The sequence below is a fragment of the Mustelus asterias genome, chromosome 1, assembly GCF_964213995.1.
Source record: "Mustelus asterias chromosome 1, sMusAst1.hap1.1, whole genome shotgun sequence".
NCBI lineage: Eukaryota > Metazoa > Chordata > Chondrichthyes > Carcharhiniformes > Triakidae > Mustelus > Mustelus asterias.
In genome coordinates this window covers 4,039,439-4,057,970 of record NC_135801.1, presented here as the reverse complement: position 1 = coordinate 4,057,970, position 18,532 = coordinate 4,039,439, and the positions used below count along the sequence as shown (strand labels likewise).

Sequence of the window (18,532 nt, the reverse complement as noted above, 5' to 3'; positions counted from 1 at the left end):
TTCAAAAAAATGTACCCACATTGGGCAAGAATTATACAAATAAATTGGATCCAGGAATGGGACACGTCTACTGGCGAGATGCAGAATAATTGGGATGTGGGTGGATGGGGAGAGGATTCACAATCCCACCTGGATCTGATATTCTGAGAACAGCATAAAGACACCTCTACCTTACGCAGGTGATTGGCAATGGAAGGGTTAAAATCGAGAGTGCAGGACTTGTGCCCCTGGAATGGGTGGGATGTTCCAGGAGCACGGAAACTAATCAGATCAGCAGCAATTACCCTTCACTCTGCCCCATAGCTCCAGAATCAACAACAACAACTTACCTCTGGATAGTGCCTTCAACGTACCAAAATGCCCCAAGCTGCTTCACTGAAGGATTACAAAGCAACATCTGACGCCAAACAACTAAACAAGACATACAGGGGAACAGCCAGAAGATTGACCCTAATGTCAGGGGGATTAGCAGGATAAATGAGAGTTACGGGAATAGGGCCTGGGTGGGACTGTGGTCGGTACAGACTCAATGGACCAAATGGCCTCCCTCTGTACTGAAGGATTCTATGATTGATCAAAGACCTTAGTTTTAATGAGTGTTTTGAGATTTTAAAGGAGAATAGAGAGATAGAGAGATCGAGAGAGAGAGAGATGATAGAGAGAGAGGATAGAGACAAAGAACAAAGAACAAAGAAAATTACAGCACAGGAACAGGCCCTTCGGCCCTCCAAGCCTGCACCGACCATGCTGCCCGACTGAACTAAAACCCCCTACCCTTCCAGGGACCATATCTCTCCAATCCCATCCTATTCATGTATTTGTCCAGACGCCCCTTAAAAGTCACTATGGTATCTGCTTCCACTACCTCCCCCGGCAGCGAGTTCCAGGCACCCACCACCCTCTGTGTAAAAAACCTGCCTCGTACATCTCCTTTAAACCTTGCCCCTCGCACGATAGAGAGATAGAGGGGTAGAGAGATGGAAAGGATGAAAAGGGTAGAGAGGTAGATAGGTTAGAGAGGGAGAGACTGCAGAGAGGTTTAGGGAGGAATTCCAGAGTTTGGGGCTAAGGCAGTTGAGGGCATGGCAGCCAATGGAGGGCAGAGTTAGAGTGCTGAGGTTTTGGAAGTTGGCAGGACTGGGCGTTAAATATTCCTGGGTGCCGGGTGTTTAGGGGAGACAGGAAACGAAGAAAAGAGGGAGTGACAGTATTGATACTGCTGGATTGATTGCTGGACAGAGAGAATGTTCCAGAAGGAGCAAGGACAGAATCTCTCTGGCTAGAGGTAAGGAATGGAAAAGGTGCAATAACATTGATTGGTGTCGAATACAGTCCACCAATAGTGGAAGGAATGCAGAGAAACAGATTCACAAAGAAATCACAGAGAGGTTCAGGGATTATAGAGTCATTATAGCGGGAAACATCAATTATCCCAATACAGACTGGAATAGGAATAGTGCAAAGGTCAAAAGGGATGTGAGTTCCTGGAATGTGCTCAAGATTCAGATGTGTGGGTTAGGTTGATTGGCCATGATAAATTGCCCCTGAGTATCGGGGAGATTAGCAAGATAAATACGTGGGGCTATGGGGATAGAGCCTGGGTGGGATTGTTGTTGGTGCAGGCTCGATGGGCCGAATGGCCTCCTTCTGCATTGTCGGGATTCTATGATCATCAAGTTTATGGCAATAAAGCATGGGAGTGAGGTTAGGTCAAATGCTCTTTCAGAGAGCCAGCCCTGACTCGATGGGCTGAATGGCCTCCTGCTTCACTGTAAAGATTCTGTGATTAAAGGTGTCTTAAAAGCACAAGCTGTTTATTCACAGTGGGGATGGGGGGGAAGGGGGAATCTTGGGGGGGGGGGGGGTTCTTTTATGAAGACGTGCCCCCAATGTGGAGCTTTGTCCAATGGGATTCTGGTTAGAGCCCCTCTTTTCTCAGCAATTAACTTTAAGATTTAGCAGGAAACTGATCAGCTCAACACTTTCTCACCATGGATTCCCCAAACGCGCGTGGCCACATCATTCAGTCGCCACCTGTAACAATCTGACTAACAGCAGCAGTGAAGTTGCTAAAGTGAAGCACAAAGTCTGGGAACAATGCTGGAGTGACCCAGGCTGGCGCTGGCGATAAGGGCTAGAGACAAACGAGCGTTTACTTTGGCGAGCCCAGAATGGGCGGCCCCTCACAAAGCCGTGCCGAGGCGGACCCTGGCAGCAGCTGGAGGCTTTGATGGATTTCTGTCTCCGGCCGTTCCGTGCTCAACTCTCAAAGGGCTTTCTTCAGAATGCCGGCTTGTGTGGCTGTGTCGGAGCAGAGTGCAGGAGCTGAGCGATTCGCTCTGCTCAGCTACCCGCCAAGAATGACATGTTCAAAACAGGAGCCAAATAGAACCACTAACTGAGGCAGTCAGCTTGTGCTTTGTCTCAGGCGGAGGAGGCTACGGGGTGCAAAGAAATATTCACCCCCCCCAGGGCTGACTCTTTTGTTGCAGTTGTGAGGCGGGAGGGGGGGAGTCGGGAGGTTGGTGGGAGTCAGGGGGGTGGGGGCGTGCAGGAGCCAGTGCTGTTTCCAGGTCCCAAACTCACCCTCAGGGGGAAACAGCCACTCTTCAAGATTCCACTCGTCCACTCAGGAGACAGGTGCCCCCCCCCCCCCCCCCCCCCTGCCCACCCCCCACCCCCCCACCCCATTTTCCAATTAAAGGGGTGAGTGGTCTCTCAAAGGTGAGAGGGCCAATTAGAGGCCTTCCAGATTGAGAGAAGCCACAAGCTGGGCAGAAATGCGGGGGTGGGAGGGGTGGAACTGAGAGGGCGGGCGGTGGAACTGGGAGGGGGGGGCGGGGTGGAACTGGGAGGGGGGGTGGAACTGGGAGGGGGCCTCCATACAGGAGGTAGTGTCTCACCAACCTTTTTAAAAATTCAAGTAACATCCAAGACAAACAACCCAACCACCCACTGACAATCATAGAATGCCTACAGTGTAGAAAGAGGCCACTCGGCCTATCGAGTCAGCACCGACAACAATCCTACCCTATCCCCCTAACACCACTTACTTACCCTGCTAATCTCCCTGACACTAAGGGGCAACTTTAGCTTGCACAATCCACCTAACCTGCACATCTTTGGGCTGTGGGAGGAAACCACAGCATCCGGAGGAAACCCACGCAGACACGGGGAGAACGTGCAGACTCCACACAGACAATGACCCAAGCCAGGAATCGAACCCAGATCCCTGGCACTGTGAGGCAGCAATGCTGACCACTGTGCCACCGTGCTGCCCACATATGGTGGTGGAGGTGTGGCAGGAAGTGGGTGTTGGTGGTGGGGAATCTGCACCCAGACAGGGAGTACGCTGCCTGGGGGTCTCTGCCCCCTCCCCATCTCCTGCCACGTGCCCACCTCCATGCACTTGACATTCCCGCTGTTCCGTTGGGAAGCCGGAGGCGGCCGGGGAAATCCAGTTGGGAATCCAAACCTTTTGCCTGTGTCTGAACTCACACCAAGTCCCAGTCCCCCGTCACGCCCGTCCTCACTGGCTTAAATCACCTCCTCTGCCTCCTCCCAACCCTGACAGGGATGAAAAACTCTGTTCAAGGTCTCTGTCTCACTTACGCAAAGGGATACAGATAATCTCACGCACACGCACAGACATGCATGAACATTCACACGCAGATGTAGATGTGGACACATACAGAGACACATACAGAGACATGCTGACACAGATTCACACACACGTGAACATTTAAACACACACAAACACACTCACAGATACACACATACACAAAGAGGGACACAGTGTGCATGTGTGTGTGGTGCGTATGTGTATACGTGTGTGTATGTACATACGTGTAAGGGAATCAATGTGTTGAGTATGTGTGAGTGTGTGTGTGCCAGTGTGCGTGTGTGTACGTGTAAGTGTGTGCATGTGTATATGTGTGTGTGTACATGTATGTGTACGTGTGTGTACGTGCATGTGTGTGTATGTCCTTGCGTGTGCAATGTGTGTGTGTGTGAGAGCAGTGTGTGTGTGTGCGTCTTGTGTACAAACATGTACAAAGCTGGTTGGTGGCAGTGTCTGGGACAGTCTGGGGAAGATGTTCCAGTTTCCAGGAGGGTGACCAGGCTGAGGGGCAGGTCCTCCTATTCCCCTCTGCCTCCCCTGCGGATGCTGACTACAGAACAGCACATGAGACCTTGAGCCTGTGCTCGGAGGGGAGTTTGGGGAATTGGAAAGGCTGAACAAGCCCATTCCCTCTACAAGGCAGAAAGAACTGCTTTCTCATTCACCTCCAGGCAGATAGAGCGCAGAAAAATACCTCTCCTGATTTCCAAAAGCAATCAAGCAAATCATTGCAACATTAATCCAGTCTAAAAAATCTCTAACTCTGACCAGCTGCTGACAGAGAGACACATCCAGGGAATTCACAGCACATCAATCCTGGATACAATATTCAAACAGGGTCAGTGTCAGATCTGTAACCTCAGCACAAGATCAATCTTGGACTCCTCATAATCAAGCACACTGCTGAATTCAGATTCGAATGGGTGCTTGTGTTGGCTGCAAGGGATCAGGTCATCATTTAAAACAAAGCACAAAGAGGGTAAACATCAAAATATTGCTCTTTGTGGGATCTTGCTGTGTGTAAATTGGTTGCTGCATTTTCATTGATTGAAAACAGTCAGCGGTGTTTTCCAGCCCCTCCCACCGCCGGGATTGTCCGGTTTCGCCGAAAGATAATGGAATTTTGGCTGGTCCGCCGCATCTTCCACAACACATCCCGCCACGACAGGATGGGAAAATCCTCGGCCAACCTTTCCCTGGATGTCCTGTGGTTGTGAAAGAGGCTGGAGAGTAATCAAACCCCTCCATAATCTCACCCTCCCTATCTCTGTAACCTCCTCCAGTCCTTACAACCCTCCCTATATCTGTACCCTCCTCCAGTCCTTATAACTTTCCCAATCTCTGTAACCTCCTCCAGCTCCTACAGCCCTCCCTATCTCTGTAACCTCCTCCAGCCCCTATAGCCCTCCCTATCACTGTAACCTCCTCCAGCCCCTATAGCCCTCCCTATCTCTGTAACCTCCTCCAGCCCTCCCTATATCTGTACCCTCCTCCAGTCCTTATAACCTTCCCAATCTCTGTAACCTCCTCCAGCTCCTACAGCCCTCCCTATCTCTGTAACCTCCTCCAGCCCCTATAGCCCTCCCTATCACTGTAACCTCCTCCAGCCCCTATAGCCCTCCCTATCTCTGTAACCTCCTCCAGCCCTCCCTATATCTGTACCCTCCTCCAGTCATTATAACCTTCCCAATCTCTGTAACCTCCTCCAGCTCCTACAGCCCTCCCTATCTCTGTAACCTCCTCCAGCCCCTATAGCCCTCCCTATCACTGTAACCTCCTCCAGCCCCTACAGCCCTCCCTATCTCTGTAACCTCCTCCAGCTCCTACAGCCCTCCCTATCTCTGTAACCTCCTCCAGCTCCTACAGCCCTCCCTATCTCTGTAACCTCCTCCAGTCCTTATAACCTTCCCTATCTCTGTAACCTCCTCCAGCCCCGATAGCCCTCCCTATCTCTGTAACCTCCTCCAGCTCCTACAGCCCTCTCTATCTCTGTAACCTCCTCCAGCTCCTACAGCCCTCCCTATCTCTGTAACCTCCTCCAGCCCCTATAGCCCTCCCTATCTCTGTAACCTCCTCCAGCCCCTATAGCCCTCCCTATCTCTGTAACCTCCTCCAGCCCTCCCTATCTCTGTAACCTCCTCCAGCTCCTACAGCCCTCCCTATCTCTGTAACCTCCTCCAGCCCCTATAGCCCTCCCTATCACTGTAACCTCCTCCAGCCCCTACAGCCCTCCCTATCTCTGTAACCTCCTCCAGCTCCTACAGCCCTCCCTATCTCTGTAACCTCCTCCAGCTCCTACACCCCTCCCTATCTCTGTAACCTCCTCCAGCTCCTACAGCCCTCCCTATCTCCGTAACCTCCTCCAGCCCCTACACCCCTCCCTATCTCTGTAACCTCCTCCAGCCCCTACACCCCTCCCTATCTCTGTAACCTCCTCCAGCCCCTATAGCCCTCTCTATCTCTGTAACCTCCTCCAGCTCCTACAGCCCTCCCTATCTCTGTAACCTCCTCCAGCTCCTACAACCCTCCCTATCTCTGTTATCTCCTCCGGCCCCTATAGCCCTCCCTATCTCTGTAACCTTCTCCAGCTCCTACAGCCCTCCCTATCTCTGTAACCTCCTCCAGCTCCTACAGCCCTCCCTATCTCTGTAACCTCCTCCAGCTCCTACAGCCCTCCCTATCTCTGTAACCTCCTCCAGCCCCGACACCTCTCTCCCTATCTCTATAGCCTCCTCCAGTCCCTACGCCCTCCAAGATATCTGCATTTTGCTAATTCTGCCCTCAGGTGAGGCTGAGAGAAGGAGAGGAAATTGAAAGTAAAACCGGTCGGGTTCTCTGCTGTGTTGGTGACTGTGTCAGTGTCAAATCCTGAATTGGAAAACTTGGTCAACTTTGCTTCCAATTTCCACCCTTCTCAGTTTCACCTGGTCCAGTTCCCACTCTTCCCTTCTCTGCCTTGACTTCTCTGTCTCCAATTCTGGTGATTGCCTCTAAATTAATATTCATTATCAGCCACTGACTCCCACAGCAACCTTGACATCACTTCCTCACGCTCCACATTCTGTTTGGGTTCCATTCCATTTCCCCAGTTCCTCTGTCTCTGCCGCATTTGTTCTGATGATGCGACATTCTACACGATTTTTCCTCAATCGAGGATTTTCCCACCGTGGTTGACATGTCTCTTGACCATGTCTGCCACATTTCCCACATTTCCCACACCCCTCCCTTCCAGAACCACGATAGCATTTTCCTTCTCCTCACCTTCCGCCCTCCAGTTTTTGTGTTCAACAGGTCATTCCCACCATCCTCCAGCGTGAGGCCACTACCACACACATCTTGCCCTCCCTTCCCCTTTCAGAATTCCAAAGGGATCTTTCCCTTGTGACATCCAGTTCCACTTCTCTATCACCCCCAACACCTCATTCCCTTTCCACAATGACAGGAGGTGTAACACCTGTCCCTTTACCTCCTCCCTCCTCACTGTCCAAGTCCCCGAACATTCCTTCCAGGTGAAGCAGCGACTGACTCGTATTCCTTTCAATTCAACATTCGCGGCTCACAATCCATCTTCTCGACACCAGGGAGACAAAACAAGGACCTGGAGACCGCTTTGCGGGACACCTCCACTCAGTCTGTAAGCACCACCCTGGCCTACTGGCGGTCTGTCATTTTAATCCCCCATCTTACTCTCACACTGACATCTCTGTCCTTATCCTGCTGCCTTGTTCCAGTGAAGCTCAGCGTAAATGTGAGGAACCAACAACTCATCATTCGCTGAGACACTTTCCAGCCTTGAGGACTCAACATGGAGTTCACCAATATCAGACAATAAGCTCTGACCTCCTATTTTGTTTCCTTTTCTTTGCATATTTTGGTTTTGTCTCTTATTTTTGCTTTCAGACACCAGCACACCTGCTTTCAGGACGTCCTTTGTTTTTCTTGTCCCATTACCGTTCCCTTTGACCCTGGAAGAACAATTCTTCTGTCATGTAATCTCTCCCGTCTTCCTCTATCACAGTTCGTTCTTTTGGCCGGAATTCTCGGGCCATTCACGCCCTGCCGCTGCTGCCAGAGAATTTGGCGCTCAGCCAAAGCTTCATTCTCCACAGCGGGGACGGGGGATTCCCGCTGGCGTGAATGGCCAGAGAATCCTGTCCAAAGTCTTTGTCTCACCCACCCCTTGCTCAAAACATATTATGTATCTAACCTTCCTCAGTTCTGATGAAAGGTCACAGACCTTCTGTGTTTCTCTCTCCAAAGATGCTGCCTAACTTGGTGAGTTTATCCAGCATTTTTTGTTTTTATTTCAGTTTTCCAGCACCTGAAGTATTTTGGTTTTCGACAGTCTATGGGTTTGGGGTCAGAGACAGATTCAGGTACCTACTGGTTCCATATCCGACTGTGTCTTAAGCTGATTTTTGCAGACCATCATTTCGAGATGAGTGGTGTAATTTTCCTCTGTTTGTATCGTAGGGCAATTCTAGTTCAGCAGGTTAAATAGTCACTGATTGAATGACATCAGGTGTGAATATTTGAGACTTACCGTAGTTGGGAAGTATGGGCTGGTCTTGAAATTCTTCAAAGCCATTGAGCAGGTGTAAGTACCAAGGAAAAGGATAAACGACATCAAGGTGACATCGGGGACAAAATCACAACTCGCTCCAACCACGTCACCTCCATACTTCAGGCAATCCTCCCTTGACAATGAAGACCAGTCAATGCTTGTGTTCTGGGCAAAGAAGAGAAACACAGTCACTTGTCTGGAATCTACATCATTACTGGGCCATGTGACCATCTTTTTCCCACCTCTCTCGTTCTTTTCTTCTTAATTTATTATTTTCATGGGATTTGGGCATTTATGAGAAGGCTGGCATTCCCGTCCCTAATTGCCCTTGAACTGAGTGACCTGCAAGGTACTTCAGAATTAAGAGTCAACCACATCACGGTGGATATGGGTTTGGAGTCACACATAGGCCAGCCCAGGTAAGGTGGGCAGATTTCTGCACTAAAGAACATTAGAGAACCAGATATTTCAATTCCAGTCTGCACGTTCTCCCCGTGTCTGCGAGGGTTTCCTCCGGATGCTCCAGTTTCCTCCCACACTCCAAAGATGTGTAGGTTAGGTGGATTGGCCACGCTAAATTGCCCCTTAGTGTCCCAAGATGTGTAGGTTAGGGGGATTAGCCATGGGAAATGTGTGGGATTACAGGGATAGGATGGGGGAAAGAGCCTGGGTAAGGTAGTCTGGTCAGAGAGTTGATGCAGACTCGATGGGCCAAATGGCCCCTTCTGCACTGTAGGGATTCTTTGATTCTATGATATATTCACTGAATTTAAAATACACCAACTGGTGGGATTGGAACCCATGTCTGCAGAGTATTAGTCTGGGTGTCTGGATCGCTAGTCCAGTAATATTACCATTCTGCTACTGTCTCTCCTGCCTTTGTGAAATGCGGAATACTCCAGGTGTGATCTCACCAAAATTCCACACAAAGGTGAACACAAAGTCATTGTTTTCCAATTCTATCCCTTTAGAAATGAACGCCAGTGTTTTGTTTGAATTTCTATGACTTTCTTTGCTATTTTTAGCGATGTATGTATCTGTACCCCCTAAACCCCAATGCTTCTTGGCCCCATTTCGATCCTCACTATCAAGGCAGTGTGTGGCTTCCTGCTTCTTCTGTAACGAGCTGTCTCATATTTATCGATATTGGAGCTCTTTTCCAGTTACCAGCCCACTCTGCAATTTTATTAATGCATTCTTGCATTTTGTCGTATTCTTTCTCTGTATAACCACACCTCCAAGTTTGTGTGCCATCCGTAAATGTTCAAACTGTACTTTCAATTCTCAAGTCCAAATTGTTTCTGTAAATGGTGAATATCAGATGTCTAAGCGGCAATCCTTCTGGAAAACCACCTCCCCATCTTTACCAGAGTAGCTCCATTTCTCTCATATCTGTCCAGTGTTTTGTAACCATTTGTCCCCTGGCTCCAGATTCGCTGACACTACACAAGTCTGTGACGCGTTACCTTATCAAAGGCTTTTTGGAAGTCATAGAATTATAGAATCCCGACAATGCAGAAGGAGGCTATTCAGCCCATCGAGGCTGCACTGACCACAATCCCACCCAGGCCCTATTCCCGTAACCCCGCATATTTACACTGTTGGTCCCCCTGATATTAATTTAGCATGGTCAATCAACATACCTGAACATCTTTGGAGTGTGGGAGGAAACCGGAGCTCCCAAAGGAATCCCATGCAGACATGGGGAGAACGTGCAAACTCCACACAGACAGTGACCTAAGGCCAGAATTGAACCCAGGTCCCTGGCGCTGTGAGGCAGCAGTGCTAATCACTGTGCCGCCAAATATATTACATCTACTAAGTTACTCTTTTCTACCCTTTCTGATGGTTCTTTAAGCAATTCAATAAGGCTGGCCAAGAATGCAATCTGTGCTGACAATTCTTTATTATATTTTCAGTTTCTCATAGAAATCATAGAAACCCTACAGTGCAGAAGGAAGCCATTCGGCCCATCGAGTCTGCACCGACCACAATCCCACCCAAGCCCTACCCCAACATATTTTACCCGCTAATCCCTCTAACCTATGCATCTCAGGACTCTTAAGGGGCAATTTTGTTTTTCACCTGGCCAATCAACCTAACCCGCACATCTTTGGACTGTGGGAGGAAACCGGAGCACCCGGAGGAAACCCACGCAGACACGAGGAGAATGTGCAAACTCCACACAGACAGTGACCCAAGCCGGGAATCGAACCCAGGTCCCTGGAGCTATGAAGCAGCAGTGCTAACCACTGTGCTACCGTGCCGCCCCTTTCTCTATAATATCTTTCCTCTGACTGGGCTGTAGTTCCCCGAGTTTGATCCATCTCCCTGTTCGTATACAGAAATCACATTAGCTATCAACCAGTCCTCGGGAACGATTCCTTTTTCCAAAGAAGTTTTATTTAGCGCCTGTGCTCCCACTTCCCTAAAATCCTTTAACACCCGACGTGTGGGTGCAACCCATCTGGACTCGGACTTTTACATAAAATTACATTGAGTTTACAGCAACACAAACAGACCGACTGGTCCAACTTGTTCACTTCTTGCTAGTGCTTTGTATAAAACTCCTCCGACCTCACTTCACCTCACCCTATTAATGTAACGTTTTAAAAAGTTAAAGTTTATTTGCCTGCTCCGAAAGCTAGTGGCTTTTGCTACCAAATAAACCTGTTGGACTTTAACCTGATGTTGTTAGACTTCTTACTCTGTTCCTGTAACCCTACACATTAACCATGGCTACACCTACACCCTATGCATCTTGGGAAACTAAGGGGCAACTTAGCATGGTCAATGCACGTAACCTGCACATCTTTCAGACTGTGGGAGGAAACCGGAGCACCCGGAGGAAACCCACACAGACACGGGGAGAATGTGCAGACTCTGCACAGACAGTGACCCAAGCCGGGAATCGAACCCAGGTCCCTGGAGCTGTGAGGCAGCAATGCTAACCACTGTACCACCATGCTGCCCTTGGTTACTATTATTGGTCATTGGTATTGGTTGTTTTACTGTTAAAAATTGAGTTTTGGTGAGGCCACGTTTTAAGGGATACACTTGATTAGTGACATCTGTCCCTACTTTAGTGCTGTTGGCTTGACGGGTCACTGTGAGACACACTGGTATCAGGACAACGCTTTCACTGCATCATCAAAACTAACACAGGGCAGAATTCTACGGCCCTGTCACTGTGTGGAATGGGAGTTGGGGTGGGAGGGAGTGGGGGGAGGGATTCAGCGAGCTGTTCAAAGGTCCATTGACTTCGGCGAGACTGTAAAACCTCACTGGCGGGAGGGGCCTCTCAGGAGAACCTTGGCTAAAGCAATCAGCGTTCAGTGTGAGCTGTGGCTTGGTTGGTAGCACCCTTGCCGCTGAGGTGCAAGACTCCGTGTGCATGTCCCACTCTGAAATTTGAACACCGGAATCTGGGCTGACCTTCCAGCGCCAGGACTGAGGGAATGCTGCATTGCTGGAGGCGCCCTCTTTCAGATGAGACGTTATATCAGGGCCATGTCTGCTATTGGAGGTGGGCGCTAAAGATTCCACAGTGGTATTTCGGAGAAAAGAAGTCATCCTCACATTCCTGACCCAACATTTATCTCGAGGCCGAATGGCCTCTTCTGCACAGTGGTTAGTGTTTCTCCAGAAGAAACTCTTCAAAATGCAGCTAATGAAAATACAACAAAGCTTACTCCAACTTATAAATCAAAGATAGGGATTAATAAAGAAACATCATTACTCCAAACTTGGCGCCTCGCCCTGGGCCACTCCAAACTTCCCACAATTCTACATAGTTCCTTATTTATAGTGAATCCGCTGGTCAGCTGACTATTACATCACTCTGTAATTGGTTCCATGTTTTGCTGGGTCAGCTGACCCTTACATCTTGTTCCCATTGGATGTAATGTGACCAAAGTTGTCACCGGTTACATTCCAATAGTTAGCACTGCAGCCGCACAGCGCCAGGGACCCGGGTTCAATTCCAGCCTCGGGTCACTGTCTGTGTGGAGTTTGCACATTCTCCCCGTGTCAGCGTGGGTTTCCTCCGGGTGCTCCAGTTTCCTCCCACAGTCCAAAGATGTGTGGGTTAGGTGGATTGGCCGTGCTAAATTGCCCCGTTAGTGTCAGGGGGATTAGCGAGTAAATATGTGGGGTTACGGGGATAGGGCCTGGGTGGGATTGTGGTTGGTGCAGACTCGATGGACCAAATGGCCTCTTTCTGAGCTGTAGGGATTCTATGAACGTTTATCCCTCAAACTTTTCAGTAAAAAAAAACACAGATTATTTGAACATGATTATACTGCTGTTTGTTGAAGTTTGCTGCACTAAGAGGAAGTTGGCTGCCATATTTCCGACATTACGACAGCGTGCAAAGTACTTCATTGACTGTAAAATGCTTTAGGATGTCCAGCAGTTGTGAAAGATGTTGTAATGATGTGACTTTTCTTTCTCTATATCACTGGATCTATCTTCAGCACTTCTTTGGCAGGCATGAGAGCGCAAGAATTTATCTGCCCCTCCTTCCCCCGTTAGCCCCTCAGTGAATGTTGGTTTGCCCGAGCTTTGCTTTCCCAGGCAAATGGAAGACAGATTCTTTTGTCTTTAACTGTGAGGTTTATCAGGTTTGAAAAGCTTTTAAACCGAGTGGAAGACCTGAAAACCAGGAATGAAATGAAACTGTGGGGAGCTCCAGTACAAAGCACTACCCACTGGCAATGAGGGCCTTTGTATACAATGTTGGAGAGTACCTCAGTCTCCCCTGTACAATGACACCCCAAGCCTTTCATCTTCCTGCCAACTCAAAGTCTTTCTGTCATCAACCATTGATCCACAAAGGAAATACTTATTGTAAAGGATCTCACTATTTCTGTCCCTGTCACAAAATTGTCCCACACGATCTCTGTAACCTTCCCCAACCCTCTGTAATTTCTTCATTCCCCCAATTCTGCCCTTTGTTAAATTCATTTACAGGATGTGGGCGTTACTGTCTGGGCCAGCATTTATTGCCCATCCCTAATTGCCCCTTGAGAAGGTGGTGGGTGAGCTGCCTTCTTGAACCGTCGCAGTCCAAGTGGTGTAGGTACACCCACAGTGCTGTTGGGGAGGGAATTCCAGGATTGTGGCCATTCCCGATTGGCCCTAACATCTCATTTTGTGGCTTTGGGTGGCAAACTTGGCGCCTCGCCCTGGGCCGTTCCAAACTTCTCACAATTCTACATAGTTCCCTATTTATAGTGAATCAGCTGGTGCGGCTGAGGGAAGAATTTCTTTTTCAGAGTTGCTGGAGGAACATTCCGCCATCAACTCCCAATGTGATTTTCCATCCGTTAATTAGAGGTTGGCAGTTCTTCAATCTGCTCTACATGGGGTGTGATGGGAACATCAGAGTGGAAAACCTCCCCAATTAGTGACACAAAATTGGGAAACGCTCTCCATTTCGTGTCAAATCACAGCAACAAATGTTCTGGGGTCAGATCTAATGGACTTGTTACTTGAAAAACACTGACACCATACTTTAACCTCAACATCCAACAACAATTCTCACTGGATCAGTGTCACAATGCATCAACTGTAGCGCAGTGCATAGCACTCACCTCAAAGTAAGAAAGTTCATGTCCCAATACAGAGACTTGTATTTGTGAAACTTGTGATGTTGTTTACATGGATTTTAGCAAGGCCTTTGACAAGGTACGGCATGGGAGGTTGTTGCATAAGATTAAATCTCACGGGATCCAGGGTGAGGTAGCCAAATAGATACAAAATTGGCTTGATGACAGAAGCCAGAGGGTGGTTGTAGAGGGTTGTTTTTCAAACTGGAGGCCTGTGACCAGCGGTGTGCCTCAGGGATCAGTGCTGGGCCCACTGTTATTTGTCATTTATATTAATGATTTGGATGAGAATATGGGAGGCATGGTTAGTAAGTTTGCAGATGACACTAAGATTGGTGGCATAGTGGACAGTGAAGAAGGTTATCTAGGATTGCAACAGGATCCTGATCAATTGGGCCAGTGGGCTGATGAATGGCAGATGGAGTTTAATTTAGATAAATGTGAGGTTCATCCCTAAATTGGAACCCAGCATCAGGAAAGCAAAATGACACCTCCTGCCTGATGAGGTCACCCTGCCACCATGTTTCCCGCTCTTACAGGCCCTCCAAGCCTGCGCCAATCATATTGTCCTATCTAAACTAGACAATTCTGTGATCTGTGCTTCTAGGGTCCTGGGACAGTTTTGTTTCCTGCAATCAACAGCTAAGAAAGCAGATTATCAAGGTCATCTTCCCTGAGCTCTGTGGATGAGATGTTAAATAAAGATCCCATCTGCCTCCTCTGGTGGCCATTAAAGATACCAGCCGGAATTCTCTGACCTCGTCCACACCTGGAATTGTCCAACCTTACCCGTGGCTGGGATTCTCCAGTCCCGGTGCAGTGAATGTTGTTTTGACTGAGCGCCAAATTCTCCGTTCTTGCTGGCCGCAGGGGCGGGGCGAACGAGACTGGAGAATTCCAGCCACCATAAGCATTATGTCAAAGAGCGGCAGGGCAAATACCACCCCCCACCCCACCCACCCCGCCCCCCCGCTCCCAGTGTCAGCGCAGGCACGATGGGCCAAAGGGCTGTACCAATTCTGTGATCTGTGCTTCTAGGGTCCTGGGACAATTTTGTTTCCTTCAATCAACAGCTAAGAAAGCAGATTATCAGGGTCATTATCACATTGGTCCTTGTGGGATCTTGCTGTGCACAAGTTGGTTGCTGCATTTCCTACATTACAACAATGAATACACTTCAGAAAGTCCATCATTGGCGGTGAAGTGCTTTGGGACATCCCAAAGATGCGATAGAAATACTCATTTTTATTTATGGCTGTCATCTGACCGATCTTCTTCAAGAGGCATCGGGATAGATACACAAATAGGCAGCGAATAGAGGGATATGGACCATGTCGGGGCAAGAAAATATTAGATTAGAGAAGCATCTGTGTTGGCACAGACTTGGTGGGCTGAAGGGCCTGTTCCTGTACTGTATTGTTCTGTGTTCTTTGTTCTATATGCGCTGGTACTAAACACAAGCTTGTAATTATCACACTGACCTCAGTTCAACTCAACACTGCCAAGTGGTCCAAAGTTCTGATTCAAAGCACAAAGAACAGTACAGCACAGGAACAGGCCCTTCGGCCCTCCATGCCTGCACTGATCACGTTGTCCTATCTAGACCAGACTAGGGGGTTATTCAGGGGGGGGGTAACAGGCCAGTGTGCTACAGCCCTGCACCAAGCCCATCTCCCTCCAAGTCAACAGAAAGAATTCTTACAGGCTGTCGGATAAGGCCGATGGTGGAGTCTCTTTCCGAGAGTTCCTGGCACGAACAGTCATGAGGGAGGTGACCTCACCAGCTGGACACAATCTCTGGAAGCTACCCTCTTCCACTCAACACACGAGGCAGCTCCCACCTCGCTCCTGAGTATTTGGAACAGGAAGTTGAGGGGTCCTCCTTTTCCGGTTCCCCCACCACCCCCCCCTCCCTCCCCTCCCCATTCCATGGTCAAATACAGATTCTCTGAGGGACCCCAGCTGTGTGCTCCACACGCACATTCACCTGACGCTAATGCCAATGTCATTCTCGGTCCTGTCGGTATATTTTCCAATTTGGACTCAGTTCAAGTCACATCACTGAGTCAAACGATCTGTAAATCTCTGTCAGTAGTGCGAGAAGCAATAGATTCTTTCATCAGTAACTCTGATAGCTTATTGAAAAGGAGGAATATTAAGGGGGAGGGGGAGTGTCCTATAGAGAAAGTCATTAGTGCTGACTCACTGGACTAATGTTATGCTTTAATATCCTACTTATTTTATATCTCCCTTGATAACGCCTTGTTAAGTTCTTCATTAAATGATTCAACAGGGCAGGTGTTACATGCTTTCCAAAAGTATACTCCATCATTATTACTTTAATTGACAGAAAGATCTCCCTTGCGATGAAATGGAATCTTTTACTCTGTGGACCAGCTATCCGGTCTTCATTGCTAAGCATTTACAAACAAGGTTCCATTGTGCAATGTAATGATTTGTGCAGCAATATGAGTAGGGAGATCGCAATCTAATTCGGGGCGTGTAGATGTAGCCCAGTCAAAAGCCGACAATTATCATTTCCACAAGCCCTCATTTGATTTGTGAATGGGATCCACCAGCCCATTCACAAAGCCACACAATACCTAATGATGCAAACTTTCAGAGTGAACCCTCGGCCCGGTCATAGCGGCAGGGGGGGGGGTGGGGGTCCCAGATCCAGATCAGGAGTGAATTGTCCTTTCACCAGAGCGACCCAGGGGCTAAAAGGGTTAAATGATGAGGCGAGGTGTCCCAGGTTAGGTCAATATTTTCAATTGTATACGTGAGGGTCTGTGATTTTTCGAATGCCTCTTGTATTACTGCTAAGGTATCTCTCAGTAAGTGTTTGTCCATTTGGACAGGGTTCACCGTCGCTAGGTTTATAAACCGCTCCCTTTGATTCCAAACACTGGCTCTTTGTCAGGCTGAGGTTCCAGGTCTCAGAGATTAGGGCGGCACGGTGGCACAGTGGGTTAGCACTGCTGCCTCATGGCGCCAGGGACCCGGGTTCAGTTCCCAGCTTGGGTAAGATGGGTATAGAGGGATATGGGCCAAACGCAGGCAATTGGGACTAGCTTAGGGGTTTAAAATAAAAAGGGGACATGGAGAAGTTGGGCCGAAGGACCTGTTTCCATGCTGTAAACCTCTGTGACTCCATGCTGCGATCTGGAAGGCGTTGCCTGAAAGGGCGGATGAAGCAGATTCAATAATAACATTCAAAAAGGAATTGGATAAACATGGAAGGGGGAAATATTGCCTGGCTATGGGGACAGAGCAGAATAGTAGAACTAATGGGGCTGTCACAAGCATGTTGGGCCAAATGGCCTCCTGGGCTGAATGATTCCTATGAAAATATCCCAAGGCAATTCCCAAGAATGATTTTCAAACAAAAATTTGACATCCAGTCACATGAGGAGATATGGGGACAGGTGACCACAAACACTTGGTCAGACAGGTAGGTTTTGAGGAGAGTCTTAAAGGAGGCAGAGAGAAGCAAATGGACAATAATAATAACAGATTCTGTCAGCGTCTACATGTGGATTCATCGCCTGCTATAAACCCAGTCCCAGTGTGGTGTTAGTGTACCTTTAAGAGATGTTTTTTAAAAACCATGTCCTCACAGCCTCAGCTGGTGTCAGTGTTGCTGGGCTGCCTCCAAGGAGTCCTTTTATTGCTACTTGTGTGAATTAAATGGGATTGTTTATGTTTACTCTGGGATTAGTTTCATGGCCCTGCATCGTCAGGAGATGGGTTCTGGACAGATTCTCTTTCCTTCCTGGGAGTTTAGGGTTTTTTTTTTCTGTTTTGCTGCAGTTTAAGTTTTAGTTTTTAGAAGGGACATCAAGCTGGAAAGAAGTGTTTCTCTCTCTCCCTGGTTTTTGGAAATTCTGTGAGTTAGCTGAAATCCTTCCTGGAGTAGAGAGTCTGCTGTTGGTGGCTTGACCAGAGTCTACCTGGGGTTCTGGGAAACTGTTCTGACTTCAAACTGTTCTGGGTGTGTCAAGAGGACGACTAGAAGTTACAAGACTGAGAGTTTTCAATTCTCCAGTCAAATTCCAGTATCACGTGAGCATTAGACTTTTGCTATGCTGCAAGGGTTTTGTCAATGGGATGGGTTCTCATTGGAACATCTTAGATATATTTGTTAAGGGTCATACATTATCGTCGTTGTTTTATTTTTGTTTGCAATTGATAAGTTATTGCTAATTGACTAAGTTAGGATTGTTTTCACTGGAGTTCAACTTTTACAGATGCACCATAGAAAGCATTCTTTCTGGATGTATCACAGCTTGGTCTGGCTCCTGCTCTGCCCGAGACCGCAAAGAAATACAAAACGTCGTGAATGTAGCCCAACCCATCACGCAAACCAGCCTCCCATCCATTGACTCTGTCTACACTTCCCGCTGCCACGGCAAAGCAGCCAGCATAATTAAGGACCCCACGCACCCTGGACATTCTCTCTTCCACCAGGTATGTTCTACAGAGTGAGAAATGAGCACGTACCATCGGAGTGCCGTTGTTGTGCAGCCACAGGACTGTTGAATCCTCTGACTCAGTCTCATTCCACTGGAGACTCGAATTAGCACCTGCAAAATAGCACGAGAGGGTCAGGCGTCAGGAACACAAAGAACATCACCCCTCCCAAATTCTCTTCAGATTCTGCACATAGCTCCAGCAAGAGGTTTATCACAAAAATAACTGCTTTTAATGAGCCATTATTGAAAGTGAGGATATGGT

At 48.3% G+C, this 18,532-nt stretch overlaps 1 protein-coding gene across 4 annotated transcripts in view; it reads right to left on the bottom strand.

Annotated features, from left to right (window-relative positions):
- Positions 1–18,532, bottom strand: part of LOC144488359 (electrogenic sodium bicarbonate cotransporter 1-like) — a 189,531-nt gene that overhangs the window by 36,293 nt on the left and 134,706 nt on the right. For all 4 annotated transcript variants that reach the window (XM_078206518.1, XM_078206638.1, XM_078206450.1 and 1 more), the window contains exons 15-16: positions 18,299–18,381; positions 8,166–8,351 (exon numbers count right to left, since the gene is read on the bottom strand). In XM_078206518.1, coding sequence (XP_078062644.1) covers positions 8,166–8,351; positions 18,299–18,381 — 269 coding nt within the window. The remainder of the gene's footprint in view (positions 1–8,165; positions 8,352–18,298; positions 18,382–18,532) is intronic.